The 16,287-nt window shown below is 39.7% G+C and overlaps 1 protein-coding gene across 37 annotated transcripts in view; it reads right to left on the bottom strand.

The window, feature by feature from the left end:
• Nucleotides 1–16,287, bottom strand: part of SACM1L (SAC1 like phosphatidylinositide phosphatase) — a 97,337-nt gene that overhangs the window by 44,016 nt on the left and 37,034 nt on the right. For all 37 annotated transcript variants that reach the window (XR_012334583.1, XR_012334584.1, XR_012334585.1 and 34 more), the window contains 11 exons: nt 15,458–15,543; nt 14,593–14,679; nt 14,021–14,089; nt 10,783–10,862; nt 8,228–8,326; nt 4,880–5,018; nt 2,745–2,814; nt 2,556–2,628; nt 1,663–1,756; nt 1,451–1,543; nt 725–782 (listed from right to left, as the gene is read on the bottom strand). Coding sequence is in view for 2 of the 37 variants with exons in the window: in XM_019946776.3 (XP_019802335.1) it covers nt 725–782; nt 1,451–1,543; nt 1,663–1,756; nt 2,556–2,628; nt 2,745–2,814; nt 4,880–5,018; nt 8,228–8,326; nt 10,783–10,862; nt 14,021–14,089; nt 14,593–14,679; nt 15,458–15,543 (948 nt within the window). In the remaining 35 variants the exon portion in view is untranslated. The remainder of the gene's footprint in view (nt 1–724; nt 783–1,450; nt 1,544–1,662; nt 1,757–2,555; nt 2,629–2,744; nt 2,815–4,879; nt 5,019–8,227; nt 8,327–10,782; nt 10,863–14,020; nt 14,090–14,592; nt 14,680–15,457; nt 15,544–16,287) is intronic.

Here is a 16,287-nt window from a genome sequence, read left to right as displayed (position 1 = left end):
CAGAGCACTGAACACTGCTTAACATGCATTTAAGATGAAAATGTCTCCATTAACTTAGTAACACAGAAAAACATTGAGAGAGAAAAGAAAACCAATAAAGACTTTGTTAGCTCAGGTTCTTAGGCAATTTCGCTATTAAAATTTAAGAAGTAATGTATTCATCTATAATAACATTTATTCGTCCAACATAGGTGGTTGGTTAAATAAATTATACATCCATTAATGGAATACTGTGCAGCCATTAAAAATAAAGAACGCGGGGAAATATTTATATTGCTCAGTGAAAAAACAGATTACAAAAAAATTTGTATCTCACTTTTGAAAAAAAGAATACACACTTATAGAGATTAAAACATCAAAATGTTAAGAGTAATTAGCTTATCTCTGAAAGGCAAGAGGATAAATAACATTATCTTCTTTTTTGCCCAACTGTATTTTCTGTAATTACTATGTATTACTTTGATAGCAAGAAAAAAATATTTTAAAAAGCTTAAGTGGAAAAAAAAAAAAAAAGCTTAAGTGGAAAAAAAAAAGTATCAAGCTACTGAGTATACATTTTTCCTTCTGTCACATCTAAGGACTAATCCTCCCACCTGCCCACTTAACTCATTCAATTCAATAGGGAAACATCAAGTACTGAATAGGCGCAAACTTAAGACGCTGTACAGGAAAGTTCAACATTCTAAGAAATGACTGTAAGAATGTGAAACAAGGGCAGACTTACCAGCCATAAGCAAACAGATAATGCACATGGAAAAGGCGACAACCATGATAATAGGCAACTGGAAAAGAAAACGGAAAGAGAAACCATCACATAAGATGCTAATCAATGGTTGTACAATCAGTTATGCATGCTTTGCTTTAAAGAGAATAAAACCCTTCTGCAATCTAATATACAAAGTATCTTTCTTTCAGCAAAACACCATTATTTAGAGTTTCGATCATAACTGCCCAAATCTTCGAACAGGTTAAAAGATCTGAAAAAACATGGCTTTGCTCCAAACCAGGGAGTCCTAAGCAGAGGGAGGTCGCCCAGATGAGAACCCAGACACCAGGCCCCTCCACTCCAGGACACCCTGCCCACTGGAATGAGACCCCAGAGAGGCTCTTGAAAAGTCTTGTGAACAGAGGAGTCAACTTCAAGGTCACAAGTTTGCCTCTGGCAATCCCTGAACCTCAGGGGAGTAGTCTCCAGAAATGAGAAGCCCTCACACTCCCCATGCGTCTGTGTTCTCACTTAAAAAGGATCTGCCAAAGACAGTCAAGTTTGAAAGAAGACAAACATTCCAAAGTTATTTTACTCCTCTCCCTGATCTGCTCCTTGGGGACACTTAAATATTTATGTTCCATTTAGAACAACATACAATGTTTTATATCAAGGGGAGTTGGCACCATCTCTAACTTCAGACACAATGCTTTTAACAACTTGAAAAACATAAACGTTTCTTACAGCCAGGAATTTCAAATCCCTTGGAACACTTAAAGGACTATGAGATTCTAATTCATCCACTGAATAGTTCCCAAGAAATAAGTCTATGGAATCCTAGAAGAGAAAAAAAGGAAATTAGTAACTCCCAAATTAGATATGATTATATTACAGAAGAACAGTACAAAGATACAGCCACCTAATGACCAAAAATTAGCATCAAATAACAAACTTACTTGTCTAAATCCATCAGAAAAGTTGTTCTTGTAATACCGTATCAGTGAGTTCCAGCCATCCATTATAAGTCCCAACTGAGTTCTCTTCCCAGTTCTGGTTAAATATGAGGTTAAGTTTTGAGTTACAGATTTGCATTAATATGCAATTATGCATTAATGCAATTATGCATTAGTATGCAAAAATATAAAATTCTCACACTGTTTTACAGCCAATAAGTATGTGGTATGGAGATAGGTGAATTATAAAGATTTTTTTTAAAAACATCCCTGAATATATGAAGGAGACACCTCACAAAAGAAACCAATATCGGGTCCAAGAAATGTGTATCCTATTTCTAAAATATTACCAAAGTAGGCACAAAGAGGAAAAATGCTCAGTTCCACTTGCAAAGACAAGAAATAAGAAGAGAAACACACAGCCCAGGTTAAGTGGCATGAAACAGCAAAGAGACTAGAAAGCTTATCTTGCTCCCAGGGAATCCATATAGCAGAAAAAGACCCAACCACATGTGTAACAAATTCAAAACATTCTAACCTCTCACTACCCAGTGTGGTCCTTGAAAACAGCACCAGCACCACCTGGGTACAGAATCTCAGGCCCTGCCCCAGACCTGCTGAGTGGGACTGGGGTGAGTCAGGTGCACAGTAAGCTTTGAGAAAAGCTAAGGAGCCATGGTTCTCAACCCCCACTGTGCATCAGAATCACCCAGAGATGCTAAGAAGACACCAGTGCCTGGGCCCCAGCTCCCTGCAGTCCTGACTTGACCGGTCTGAAATGAGGCCCAGGCACTGGTGGTTTGCTGCTGCTATTGTCTAAAAGTTGCCCGAGTGATCTACTATGCACCAGAACTGTGAACCACTGGTCTGGAATGGGATTTTAAAGCATGGCTTGCCTGGTAAAGTCAGTCTTCAAGGCACCAGTTCCCGCATACTGTTTGGCACAAGCATTTGCATTGTCAGCCCAGGCTGCGAGAAAAAGTAAAAATCAGCTGATAATGATTAAAATAACAACCAATGCTCTAAATCCAAATTATTTATTTCAAACTTTGAGTAACCTTGCCTCTGTTAAAGAAATTACCTACCGTTTTTGTAAATCTTCTCAAATTCATCTTGTTCTTCAAGCTTTTGTCCCACATGCAAAACTCCTAGTCTCTGGAATAAGAATCATACCTATGTTTATGTATAACAGATTTCAGCACATATGACTTAGGAAGAAAAAGCAGAGTCCCCAGATCATCTGTCACCTGGCTGTAGGTGGGAGATGCTTTCCCTGTACATGGGGACCACAGCACTCTCCCGCTCAGGCCAGGCTGCAAAAGCCTCTCTTTGGGCTTCCTTCTGCCCATAGCCCCCACTCTCCCTTGAGCCCCAGCACCGCAGGAACAGTGGCAAGACTGTAAACTCAGAGACAGGGGCAGAAGGGAAAGGACGGGGGAGAGGGAAGGCTGCTGCAGGATTCCAGCCATTACTACCTCCTTTCCTGCCACCCCCAACCTTCCACTGACTTTACCCCTCTATCTCCTCACAATTCACCATCTCCAGACTTCTGACCTCCAAACTTATCCCCTAACCCTGGGACCCTTTGAGAACTGGGATGAATACTACCTACCTACCTCCCCACAAACAGCCCTTTGCATATCATCTCAGAGGACTCCTGGGCATCCTGAAGCTCTCTATGGACTCCCCACTGGAGTTCACTGACCACAGATTAGGAACTCCTGCCTTGGTCTTTGTCTCAGACCCGCTACCCTCTTAGAACCACCATCTTCACTGCTCAGCTCAAATGACATCTCGCTCTCTCTCCCTCAGAATGGGGCCTACCCATGCTCAATGACCTGCCCTCACTGGAAGGGGAAAGGCACAACTGGAGTCCCCACATTAGCTGGCACTGAGGCTAGAGAGGTTCCTGCCCAAAGACTCTCTGAAGGTTGGTTAGGTTTTATAATACTATTTTCAGCATGTAAATTAGTTAAATACAGATTACAAAACCTAGTTAAATAGAGTTCTGTTAATCAGCCTTGGAAACAACCATTCCTAATATTGTTTCTATTGAAAAATATATTCTGAAGTACAATAAATCCAACAGACTGACAAGGACACAGTACCATACAAGCTAGAGAATGCTCAAAGAGGGCAACCACTCCTTTGGTGTGTCCTACTTGAGGACTTGGGGAGGTATTTTCCCTCCATAATTCTGCCCTGAGTCCCATAAAATTGTCATAAACAAAGTTGAATGTTTACGAATTATTTAGGCAGGAAACCACTTGGGATGCATTTTGTTTGCTCCCTACATCAAATGCCAATGTGATCTGGAAATCTGGGATATACATATTTTTAATTCCAAATATAAAGAGAAGAAAATATTTATACCTATTCTTTCTCAACAACACAGTCTTACTGGTAAAGCAAAGCTGTGTGAGAAACTTTATACCTGGGAGTTAATATCCCTTGCCAAACAATAAAAGAGGTGCAAACGAAAACAACTTTTGAGGTACTATTCTGTACTACTAAAGAAGAAATAAAACCTTTCTAAATAAAAATATTTAATGCTGGCAAGATTCACTTTTCACTGCTGGCTAGTCTTAAGGGTAACTGGTATAACCCTCTTGGAAAGTATATATTCTCTTTAACCCAGGAGTTAACCCAAAGGAAATAATTCAAGCTAATAATAATATACATAGGTATATTCTCTATAGCCTTATTTATAAGCCAAAAATATAGAAACCTAAATGGCTTAGTAAATTATAGCACAACAATGCACCTCTTAAAAACTATGATCATGGGCTTCCCTGGTGGCGCAGTGGTTGAGGGTCCGCCTGCCGATGCAGGGGACACGGGTTCGTGGCCCGGTCCGGGAGGAACCCACGTGCCACGGAGCGGCTGGGCCCATGAGCCGTGGCCGCTGGGCCTGCGCGTCCGGAGCCTGTGCTCCGCGGCGGGAGAGGCCACAGCAGTGAGAGGCCCGCGTACCGCAAAAAAAAAAAAAAAAAAAAAACTATGATCACATATAATGCTAGAGCAAAAAGGCAAAATTTAAAACTGTACACACACTGACCATGGTTATGGACAAAGTGTACATCCATGGATGGCAAGACACAAAACCAAAAAGAACTGGGTTAGGATGGGGGCATGTGAATGTTTCTTGTTATTGGTTTTTAGAGATGAAGTTTCTTTTTGCTATATTGTTTATCTGATAAAAGAAAAAAAGCATTTGTACCTGAAGCTGGGCCTGAAGCGAACGACGAGCTAACAGACTCTGGATCACATTAGTTCTGTCCAGACAATCCATGCAATTGCTGCGGAACACGCCTTCCTGGTTAGTCACCACCTTGCCGTCAGAGTCCACTAGAAAATAACTAAAACATATTTATATAAACACTCTCATACCAAAGTCAGCCAAGCCTACTAAGGACAGACCTCTTATAACACAGGTCCATGTCAGAGACGTTATTAAAACTGAATTAAACCTAAATTAAAAGGTCACATGGGAAAGGTACAGCTCAGGTATATTTGATTACCAAAGACCAAAAGGAAGTTTGAACAGAAGAGGCAAGACAGGCCCTATCTCAAAACAACTGTAGCATCAAGGTCACTTCACCCAAGAGATGTGAAAAGGGACAGTTGGGAGTACTGTAAAGACGGCTATGGTCATCACCGTGTTTCCCTAAGGCCAGAAGAGGTCTTCCTTTGACATAATTATTGCACCTATGCCCCCTACATCGGGATTTCTTGAAGCACAGTCCCCTGTGCTATCTGTATCAGAATTCCCTGATGTGTTTGTTAAAAATGAGGATGCTTGGCCTTGAAATAAACTGAGTAAGACTCTCTGAAGCAAGGGCTGGATATTGTGCATTAAAAATATTTAAAAATCCCTTCTTAAAATGGGTAATAGGGCTTCCCTGGTGGTGCAGTGGTTAAGAATGCCAATGTAGGGGACACAGGTTCGTGCCTTGGTCTGGGAAGATCCCACATGCCGCGGAGCAACTAAGCCCGGGAGCCACAACTACTGAGCCTGCGCTCTAGAGCCCACGAGCCACAACTACTGAAGCCCGCGTGCCTACAGCTCGCGCTCCACAAGAGAAGCCACCGTGATGAGACCATGCACTGCAATGAAGAGTAGCCCCCGCTTGCTGCAACTGGAAAAGCCCATGTACAGCAATGAAGACTCAACGCAGTCAAAAATAAAATAAATAGATAAATGAATTAATTTAAAAAAGAAGGGTAATATATGCAAATAGTACTAAATTTATAAGGTATAATAGGGTATTATTTGAAAAATCCATTTTCCTTTCTCCCCTGAACCACCCAGATATCTGCACTAGAGCCAACCATGGTTACCAGTTCCTGTGTTTCTGTCATTTTTAACAATCTCTTCAGATTATTCTATGAACTCAAAAATTTGACAATGTTGACACAGTGTGGCAGTAAAGAGCATGGACTTTGGCAGCAAACAACTGGTTTGCTACCCTTAGCTCCTCAGGCAAGTTACTAGCTGTGTAACTTTAAGTAATTAACCTCATCTCTCAGAGCCTAAATTTTTTTCACCCACGAAATGGAGATGACAGCATCACCATTAGGCCGCTCTTAGGTTTAAATGAGATAATGTAAAATGCATATAAAGTGCTTAGCCAGAGTGTATGGGACAGAGAATACAATGAATACTAGATAATATTAATTTTATTGCAATTACTCCCCAAAATCAAAAAGTGAGGGAGAAACACAATAGATTCACCAAGGGCTAAAAATCATGACCTTAAAATTAAGGGCTTAAGGGACTTCCCTGGCAGTCCAGTGGTTAAGACTCCATGCTTCTAATACAGGGGGCATGGGTTCGATCCCTGGTCAGGGAACTAAGTTCCCACATGCCGTGAGGTGTGGCAGAGAAAAAAAAAGGCGGCTTATAAGAATGTGTTTAGACTAAAACTCTACATGAGGTTCATGCCAAACTGGTGAAGTTCGATTAGAGTATGTATATATAGAGTGCATGTGAGTGTTGGCACCCCATTAGTACTTATAAACTAAATACTACATGTTTTATAAATATTATTTCTTAAACTATACAAGTCTAAGAGATAAGTATTATTATCTCCACTTTACAGATGGAGAAATCAAGATTTGAAGATAACTAACTTGCTCCTTGGTCACATGGCTAATACGAGGCAAACTGAGATTTCAAACTTATTGTGTAGGACCCCAAAGCCCAGATTCTTTCCACTTCCCCCCAAATCCCTGGAAACAAATGTGCAGAGAGGTCATCTGAAAGTCACAGGTGAAACGTCTACTGTCCCTGTCGAACATAGTGAGAGCAAGGGACAAAGATTCTGGTGTCAATGCTCCCTTCTTTCTTACACTCTGTGGGGCAATAATTAACAGATAAACCCAAGGAAGTAACCCCTCTGACAAGGTTTCTCTACCCCAATAATCATATAGGTCAACCCCCCTTCACTAGCTATGCTCAAAACAAAACCTCATAGAAGAGAAAAAAAAAAAAAAAGCAGATTTAATTAACTATAGCTGATGACAATATGTATAAAAATATTTTTTTAAAAGCTGAAGGGCTTCCCTGGTGGCGCAGTGGTTGACAGTCCGCCTGCTGATGCAGGGGACACGGGTTCGTGCCCCGATCCAGGAAGATCCCACATGCCACGGAGTGGCTGGGCCCGTGAGCCATGGCCGCTGAGCCTGCGCGTCCGCAGCCTGTGCTCCGCAACGGGAGAGGCCACAACAGTGAGAGGCCCGCATACCGCAAAAAAAAAAAAAAAAAAAAAAAAGCTGAGCAAATGTCTACAGAAGTTTTACTATGTTACTGTGTAACTGAAATTACACAGTGCATTAGAACTACACAGGCAGAACAAAATGAGACTGGTTTCCAGATTCCTACTTCTGGCTTTAAAAATAGGTAAAGACTGACATGTGCATAGAGTACAGCGAATATATGAACCCACACAGTAAGTAACACTGTAAACACATATGAGAAGTACCATGAAGATATTCAGACCCTTTGATCCATTATCCTACCCTCAAGAATTTATTTCAGGAAACAGTTTAACAGAAGTAAAAATATATTTATACCCAGAGTGATTCACTGCAGCACAATCTTTCATGGTAGAGAAAAGGAAACAAACCAGATGCCCGATGCAAAGAAAAGCATTTAACTGAAACTGTACTATGACAAAATGGAACACAGAAAAGCCATTAAATGCTATCATTACAAAGACCTGGTAGGCTAATGACAAAATGTGATAAAATGTTTAGTGAAAATAACTGAACATAAAACAGTACCAATCTAACTTCAATTATATAAAAATTTGTAAATGCGTAGAAGATAATACATAAAAATATGAAAATACCTGGGCTTGGGTCATTTTTAAGAATTTTTAAATATTTAAAAATTACCAAGTCTCATCTTTCAGGGGAAAAAAAAAAACTACAAATGAGGGTATAGACAAGTGCTATCAACCTAGTGAACTATATCTGTAAGTCTGTTAGATAATGCATAATATACATGATTAACATATGCACCTACCTCATCCCTCAACCTCTGTAGGGAAATAACATAGCTTACCTTAATTCATCTTGCATTTCTGCTACTTGATCCAATAAAATACTTAGTCGATCCCATCTCATATTTTTACATTCCTTATGGAAGTCAAAGGCAATATATCTACCAAAAGAAAAGATATTCAGAAAGTGACTAAAGATTATTCATTTTCTTTCTGTTAATAATACCTTCATAAGCTGATCCTCCTCTCTACATACACATCGCCTGGGAACAGGAGAGCCTCCTTCACTCTGGGTTTACCACTATACATATACACATGCATGCAGGCATGCACAGACACACCCACCTTCTCATGCTCATATCTACTGAAGGAAAAAAATACACACACACTCTTTTCTATCTTCACATGTTTTTCTAGAGGCCCTGAGATAGGAGTAAAGAAGCCCAGCGAAATGCTACAGAAGTGAGCTCAGGAACAGCAGTCAGGCATGTTAATATAAAGTAGCCTTGTCCAACTGAATATCTACTGTATATTTATTCTCTACCCCCATGTGCAAAGAATAGGGTCTTATTTTGATTTTCAAATCAATTAAGATGTTCAAAATGGTCAAATGCGATTCAGTCCAAGGAGGACTGGACTGCCTGTTGTGTATTAGGGGCTGTGAGAAGAACAGAAGCAGGATGGTCCCCATTCTGGTTACTGTTCATCCTACCAAAATATTCATTATCACTATCCATACATCACACATACATGTGGTAGAGAGAATTTTCTTGTCCATCAATCTGTAATGGGCTGTTTTCAGTTATCTAATATTTAAGAGGTATAAATCTCAAAGTTAGAACATATCTAACAGTGAAGGTGCCCTACTATGAGCTGGAAAATGTTGCCCCTGCCCCTTGAGAGGGTGAAACATCATTAACCAACTCCCGAAAGTCAAGAGAGGAAGAAAGAATGAAGAGAACCTGGGCACCAGGGTACATGAAGATTCTCACACATTCCACTTCTACCCAACTTCCTATTCAGGGATCAAGTCAAGTCATAAAGGAGGAGGACTAGAAGAACATTACACTCTCATCTACAGAGTTAAATTCAGATTAGGTGTCTGCTCTCATGGAGCCTTGGCTCCAATGGCCGAAGGGACATCAATGTAGGGAGGGCTTCCAGCAGGTCAAGAGAGGGGCTTCTATCACCTCAATGGTTATCTCAGGGGAGAATGGGGTACTTAGAAATTAGTATAAAAACAGAAGTTAGCCAACTGTGACGCCAGACTTTGGGAAGACTGGGAGTGGGGGGAAGCATTTTCAAAGGCAGCTCCATTAGAAGTGGTGGTGTGATAGTTATTTTTGGAGTGCTCTGACCATAGCTCTAGACTTGCCTGAAAAATTTAAGTGGCTCACTAGCACATAAATGCACTTGGATTCTTAAGCTTGTATCCTTCTAAAATTACATTTGTATCTTCTAAGAATGTCTTACATCACTATATTTTGGTAACAATAGCTTTAGGGTGTTTATTCCTTAGCAGTATGTAACCTCCAAGTGCCCTGGAACACCAAGGGCATAACTTTAGACTCTGACTTATGCCTCAAGTTCTCAAAGTTAGCTGCTGCTACAAGCACTAGAGGCAACTCTGGAGATGAGTATACCTACAGAAACCCTCTGAAGCACAGACAGGGGCTTAACCAGGGGTGTACAAAGGAGGCAGCAGATAGACTTTTTCCAGAATAGACATGTTGGACTCTAAACCCAGTGATGCTGATTTTTCAGGTCTTAGGTATATTCTGAGTAATTCCTCTGAGGATTTTGAGGCACATCCTGGATAGGAATCACTTCTCTGACTCATCCAAGTGTGTTTGGGCAGGTTCCACTATGAGAAGGCAGAAATGGGCATGGAGTAAGGGTCTGATAAATTTGCTAGAGTTTTTGAGTTGGACAATAGGCTTAAATTCTTCCTCAAAGGTTCATTATATCATTCTATTTTTGTGTATGTCTAAAAATTTCCAGAGGTTAAAAAAATTCTCCCCAAATAACCGAGTACCATTTCTTTTAAAGTCTTCCCCCAGTGCCTGTGACCACTTCCTACCACAGTATACCCCCACCTCCTACCCCGGTTTCCTAATGCAGAAGCTCCAAATGGGCTGACTCATTACCCTGCACATTTCCACAGGGCAACTGTTTATGTTTTAGGATCCCCCCTCTTTTGACAAGGCCACACAGAATTTGTAACTATTGCCTGCTGCCTTACAGGAGGGCAAGCTGCTGCTCCAGACAAGGCCGCCATGCAACAGTAAATTGCTCCAGCTCGTGTGGAGGTCAGGACCAGGCAGACCACACCAAACAAGCATGAGTAACTGAAATTCAAGACCCAATGGGCAGAGCGACACAAAGCCTCAAGGAGAGGATTTTAATCAAGGGCTAAACTTTTACAAAATTCAAATTAAAATTCAACTGTTAAGAAGTTATTCTGCAACATGAATTATGCCAGAGAAAATTTCAAGCTAACAAAATCATGCTTTGAAAACAACAAACTGAAATACATCTAGAGAGATCTATGTACTTACGTATATATGCACTGCACATCTACTGTGAAAATACCTACAACAGATTTCTAGTGAGGTACCTGATCATTCCATTTGCCAAGGAAGACACCATTGTTGCAAACGCCTGTTCAAGTGGCTTCTCTGAGCCCTTCTGATTAACCTGTAAAAAATTAAAAACACCACAGCCTGCTTTTTAAAAAAATATTTGTTTGTTTATTTATTTATTTATTTATGGCTGTGTTGGGTCTTCATTGCTGCACGCGGGCTTTCTCTAGCTGCAGCGAGCAGGGGCTAGTCTTCATTACAATGCGCGGGCTTCTCGTTGAGGTGGCTTCTCTTGTTGTGGAGCACGGGCTCTAGGCACCTGGGCTTCGGCAGCTGTGGCACGTGGGCTCAGTAGTTGTGGCTCGCGGGCTCTAGAGCACAGGCTCAGTAGTTGTGGCACACGGGCTTAGTTGCTCCGCGGCATATGGGATCTTCCCGGACCAGGGCTCAAACCCATGTCCCCTGCATTGGCAGGCAGATTCTTAACCACTGTGCCACCAGGGAAGTCCCACCACAGCTTTCTTTTAAGTTTAATTAGAAGGACAGAGTGACATCAGCAAAATGGCAGACTAGGAAGCTTTAAGCTCTTATACCCTCACAAAAACATCAGAAAAAAGAGAAGCTGTCTAAGCCAACTTCGTAGGAGCTCTAGAAAAGTCAAAGGTTTATAGCAACCAGACAAATGTCCAATCAAGATAAAGCCATCCTCAAAATAGTAGGACAATTCTGTAGCACTTTTCTTGCCCTTATCTCATCCTTTCCCCAGTGCAATGACAATCTTAGCTTAAGCAGCAGCAACACAGTTCTCAGCCCCCCTCCACAAATCGGAGCAGACCAGACCTTATTTGCACACTGCTCATATAAGCTACAAGAGGACTATAAACCAAGACGCCTAGGGCAAGATATTTCAGGTGGAGACATAAAATAGACCATCTAAAGCCTGCAGAAGCAGCTGGGGTGACACTCTTTGAGAAATTAGGATACTCAAAAGCAGCCATGTATACGGAGAGTTTTAGACAGCCGTATGCATACCCAAGCAAGATGCATGCTCAGAAAAGTCCTGAAAAGACCTTAAGCCTTCACCTCAGGCTAATCCCTACGTTCAGAGCAAGCCTAACTAAATAAGCGAAGGACTGCTCCAACACAGAAGCAGTCTGCAGAGATTAGGAGAATGGGGTTGTTCTCTCTTTTTTGTTTTTTCCTTTGTCTATTTTAGTTCTTTGTATTCAAGGAAATTTCTGTCAAAACATTAGCTGAAAACAAGCTAAAAGAACGGAGACTTCAGTGAGCATACATAACAACGAACAGTCTTTGCAAAAATAGTTTGGAAAAGTCTCAAAACAAATAGATTACTACAGCATTCAATAATCAAAACAAAAACAAAATAAAACAATAGCAAACCCCTGAGAAAGAAGAATCTAACTTCCAGAGTTACTACATTATAAACATCCAATACCCAGTTTTCAAGAACAACAACAAAATCATAAGGCATACAAAAAAACACAGGAAAACAAGGCTTAGCTTATTCAATGGAAAAGGATAAATTGATAGAAACCATCCCTGCAGAAGCCTTATTTATAAAAAGCTTTCAGGGAATTCCCTGGTGGTCCAGTGGTTAGGACTTGGCGCAGCCTGGGTTCCATCCCTCGTTGGGGAACTAAGATCCTGAAGGCCGTATGGCGTGGCTCAATTAAAAAATAATAATAAATAGGACTTCCCTGGTGACGCAGTGGTTAAGAATCCGCCTGCCAATGCAGGGGACACGGGTTCGAGCCCTGCTCCAGGAAGATCCCACATGCCTTGGAGCAACTAAGCCCATGCGCCACAACTACTGAGCCTGTGCTCTAGAGCCCTCGAGTCACAACTACTGAGCCTGCGTGCCTAGAGCCCACGCTCTACAACAAGAAAAGCCACTACAGTGAGAAGCCCATGCACCACAATGAAGAGCAGCTCCCGCTCGCTGCAACTAAAGAAAGCCGGCACCCAGCAACAAAGTCCCAATGCAGCCAAAAATAAATAAATAAATAAATGTTTTAAATTTTTTAAATAAATAAATAAATAACAAAAAGCTTTCACAATAACTGTCTTAAATACGCTCAGAGCTAAAAGAAAGCATGGACAAAGAACTAAAGGAAATCAGGAAAACCATATATGAAAAAAATAAGAATATCAACAAAGAAACAAAGTATTCAAAGGAACCACACAGTAAGTCTGGAGCTGAGAAGTACAAAATGGAAATTAAAAATTCACTAGAGGAGTTCAACAGCACATTTGAGCAGGAAGAAAGAAGAATCAGCAAACTGGTATAGGACAAAAGAAATAATCAAGTTGAAGCAGCAGAAAGAAAAAAGAATCGGAAAATTGAATGGAGCCTGGGGAACTTCTGGGATACCATCTAACAGACAACATATTCATTATGGGAGTCCCAGAAAGACAAGAGAGAGAAAGGGGCAGAGAGATTATTTAAAGAGAAAATGTCAAAAAACCTTCCCAAATTTGATGAACGATATAGATCTTCAAATCCAAGAAGTGCCCAATCCCCAGATATGACGAACCCAAGGAAACACACCAAACACATTATAATCAAACTACTTAATGACAAAGAGAGGATCTTGAAAGCAGCAAGAGAGAAAGGACTCATCACATACAAGGGATTCTGAATAGAATTATATGCCAATTTCTCTTCAGAAACCTTGGAGGCTAGAAGGCAATGGGATGATATATTTAAAGTACTGAAAGAAAAGAACTGTCAACCAGTAATTCTATATCTGGCAAAACTGTCCTTCAAAAATGAGACAGAAATTAAGACATTCTTGGATAAACAAAAGTTAAGGGAGTTCATTATCCCTAGACCTGCCCTACCAGAAATGCTACAGAGAGTTCTTCAAGTTAAAATGAAAGGACACTACAAAGTAACTTGGAGCCACATAAACAAAAACATTCTGCTAAGGGAAATAAGATGCAAAGGAACAAATATTACACAATACAATTTATATGGGATACCCAGAATAGACAAATTTATAGAGACAGAAAGTAGAATGGAGTTACCAGGGGCTGAGGTAAGAGGGATAATAGGAAGTTACTGTTTAATGGATACTGAGTTTCTGTCTGGTATGACGAAAAGTTCTGGAAATGGTCAGTGGTGACGGTTGCACAACACTGTAAAATATTTAATGCCACTGAGTTGCACACTTAAAAATGTTAAAATGATAAATTTTGTTAAAAAAAAAAGGATGCTAAGGTTTTATTCCCCTCAAAATGTAAGAAACATACCAGATTGATTATGACTTGTTTTCCATAAATAATTATTTGTGAATCAAAATGCCTTTGGAAACCATCCATCTAGAGAGGGGGAAAAAAAGAGTTATATACTTTACCAGATTACATTATAAGAATACTTATAAGATGTTAAAAAGTGTCTCCTTAAATGTCCTATCTCTATATTCAAAAGAATGACATTAAGATGGACTATGTCTTCTAGATATTCTAAATACCATGTAGTGAGTAGTAACTATAAGCCATTCTACTCTGAGCTACAATATTACTATTTTATTTCTGAGCATGTCAAACAGAATACACTAAATATTCTAAACAGTGTAAAACTGAAAATCTTACTGAGATCTCTAAAATCTAAATTTACCGTGTCAGTTTGTTTTTCCACATTTCTAACATGCCACATACACAGCCCTTTGGTTTATAAGGTCGCTAAGTGCCAGAACCAAGGAGAAAGGCCTCAAAGATGTTGAAGTCTGACTTATAAGAAATAAATACATGCTCTATACGCAAACTATAATGCCACTAAGCTTCTATTTATAGCCAATGAAAAAAGCATGGAAGATACACACATGATTTGCTACTTTGTTGATCAGTGGCAGTGGTTTGTACTTGAGATTTGGTCTTTGAGACCAGTAAAGTGGTATTGATCCTCGAGTCTAAAAGAAAAGAAAAGATATGTAAAAAGAAACATATGCACAAACTTGTTTTTCTCACCTTATTGTCAGCGGTATATACAATATCAATGACCGCAAAAGAAAAAATAAAAATGCAATCTACTAACTATGAAAGAAATCCATGCATACTGGCTCCTAAAATTCGTATTTTGGGGCATGCATTTGGAAAGGACTTTTTCTGATTTTATATACATGCACTTGTGTAGTAGACAGTTGTGTTTCTCCTAAATTCTAAAATAAATCAATTTTTATCTACAAGTAAAAATTACCAAGTTACATCTGGTATATAATTTGGCATTATAATAAAACTAGAAATTGCTTTATTCATTCTCAAAAGAATATGTTTATGAACTTAAAAATATTTTTAGCCATTAATACTCTGGAGCAGTAAGTGATCCACAACCCAGATATTATGTCACAATGAATGCAAGGCAGGTAAAGTCAGTCATAAGCCAGCTGCTTGTCCTGTCATCACTGCCCTGAAGAAGTCTAAGGGGTTAAGCAGACCAGTGGCTCCATTTCCATAACCCTTGCACCTCCTACCCTACCCTCTCCTTTAGGGATTTAATTCAAGGGCAGAAAACGTCGGCAACTGAGTGCCACGTATTAATGGAATATCCTTGTTTGGGGTGAACTCTTTCCATATTGTAGACAATGATATTACTTTAAAAAGGAGAGAAATTTCAACAATATGTCAGGAAATTACAATCCAAGTAGAAGAGACCAACTGGCTGGCTGCCTAACAGACACGTTAACTTGCCTGTACAAATGAAGCTCTGCTCCCATTGTAGTGCACAATTTGTTCTGTTTCTACAAAGTTAGCTGCATGGCCTTCAGAATCAATTCCTGAATTGGAAAAAAATTAACTATATTTATTACATAAGAAAAACATCAGAAACTCACTAATTCACTCTAACTTGAAGAGAATTAAGTCAGTTCAAATTAGTGGAAAAGTACTTATAAAACTAAATTTCAAACAAATGCATAGTCCACCATCAGAAAGCTCACAAAGCTCACTCACTTAAACAGGCTTAAAGGTAGTATTAACGACCTAGTAACAAACAAGTAATGTTGGCTGCTGTTTAATGTATCAATTGTTTATATACACAATCCCTCTAAAACAGTGTTTCTCAAAACAAGTTCTCAAAAACCTCTGACAGTATACCCATAGATCCCAATTTTGGAAGTTAAAACCATTAAACACAATATTAAATGCAAACGTGGGCCATTACGTTAACAGTATTTTGTTATAACGATGCAAATGGTCCAGCAGATGCGTATAATTTTAATTACCAAAATGAAAGCACAAAAACTCTATATGATCCTACAATTTCTACAACTCCATGAATATACCCAAAAGAACTAATTTGAAAAGCACTGCTCTTAAATATTTAGCCTTGATTTGGTTAGTTCTTTCAAATGTTTGAAGCATTACCTTACTATCTTGTTTACATAAGAAAAGCTTGCTAAGCAAAGGCAACTTTCAAGCGAGTCCCTGACTCAATTAGGACAAAAAAAAAAAAACCCAACAGATTTTTAATGATCTCAAATATTTCTTAACATTCTTTCTATCTGACGTACTTCTAAAAC

The sequence above is a fragment of the Tursiops truncatus genome, chromosome 10, assembly GCF_011762595.2.
Source record: "Tursiops truncatus isolate mTurTru1 chromosome 10, mTurTru1.mat.Y, whole genome shotgun sequence".
NCBI classification, from domain to species: Eukaryota; Metazoa; Chordata; class Mammalia; order Artiodactyla; family Delphinidae; genus Tursiops; species Tursiops truncatus.
Note: the sequence above shows the minus strand (reverse complement) of the source record. Positions and strands in the feature narration are given on the sequence as shown.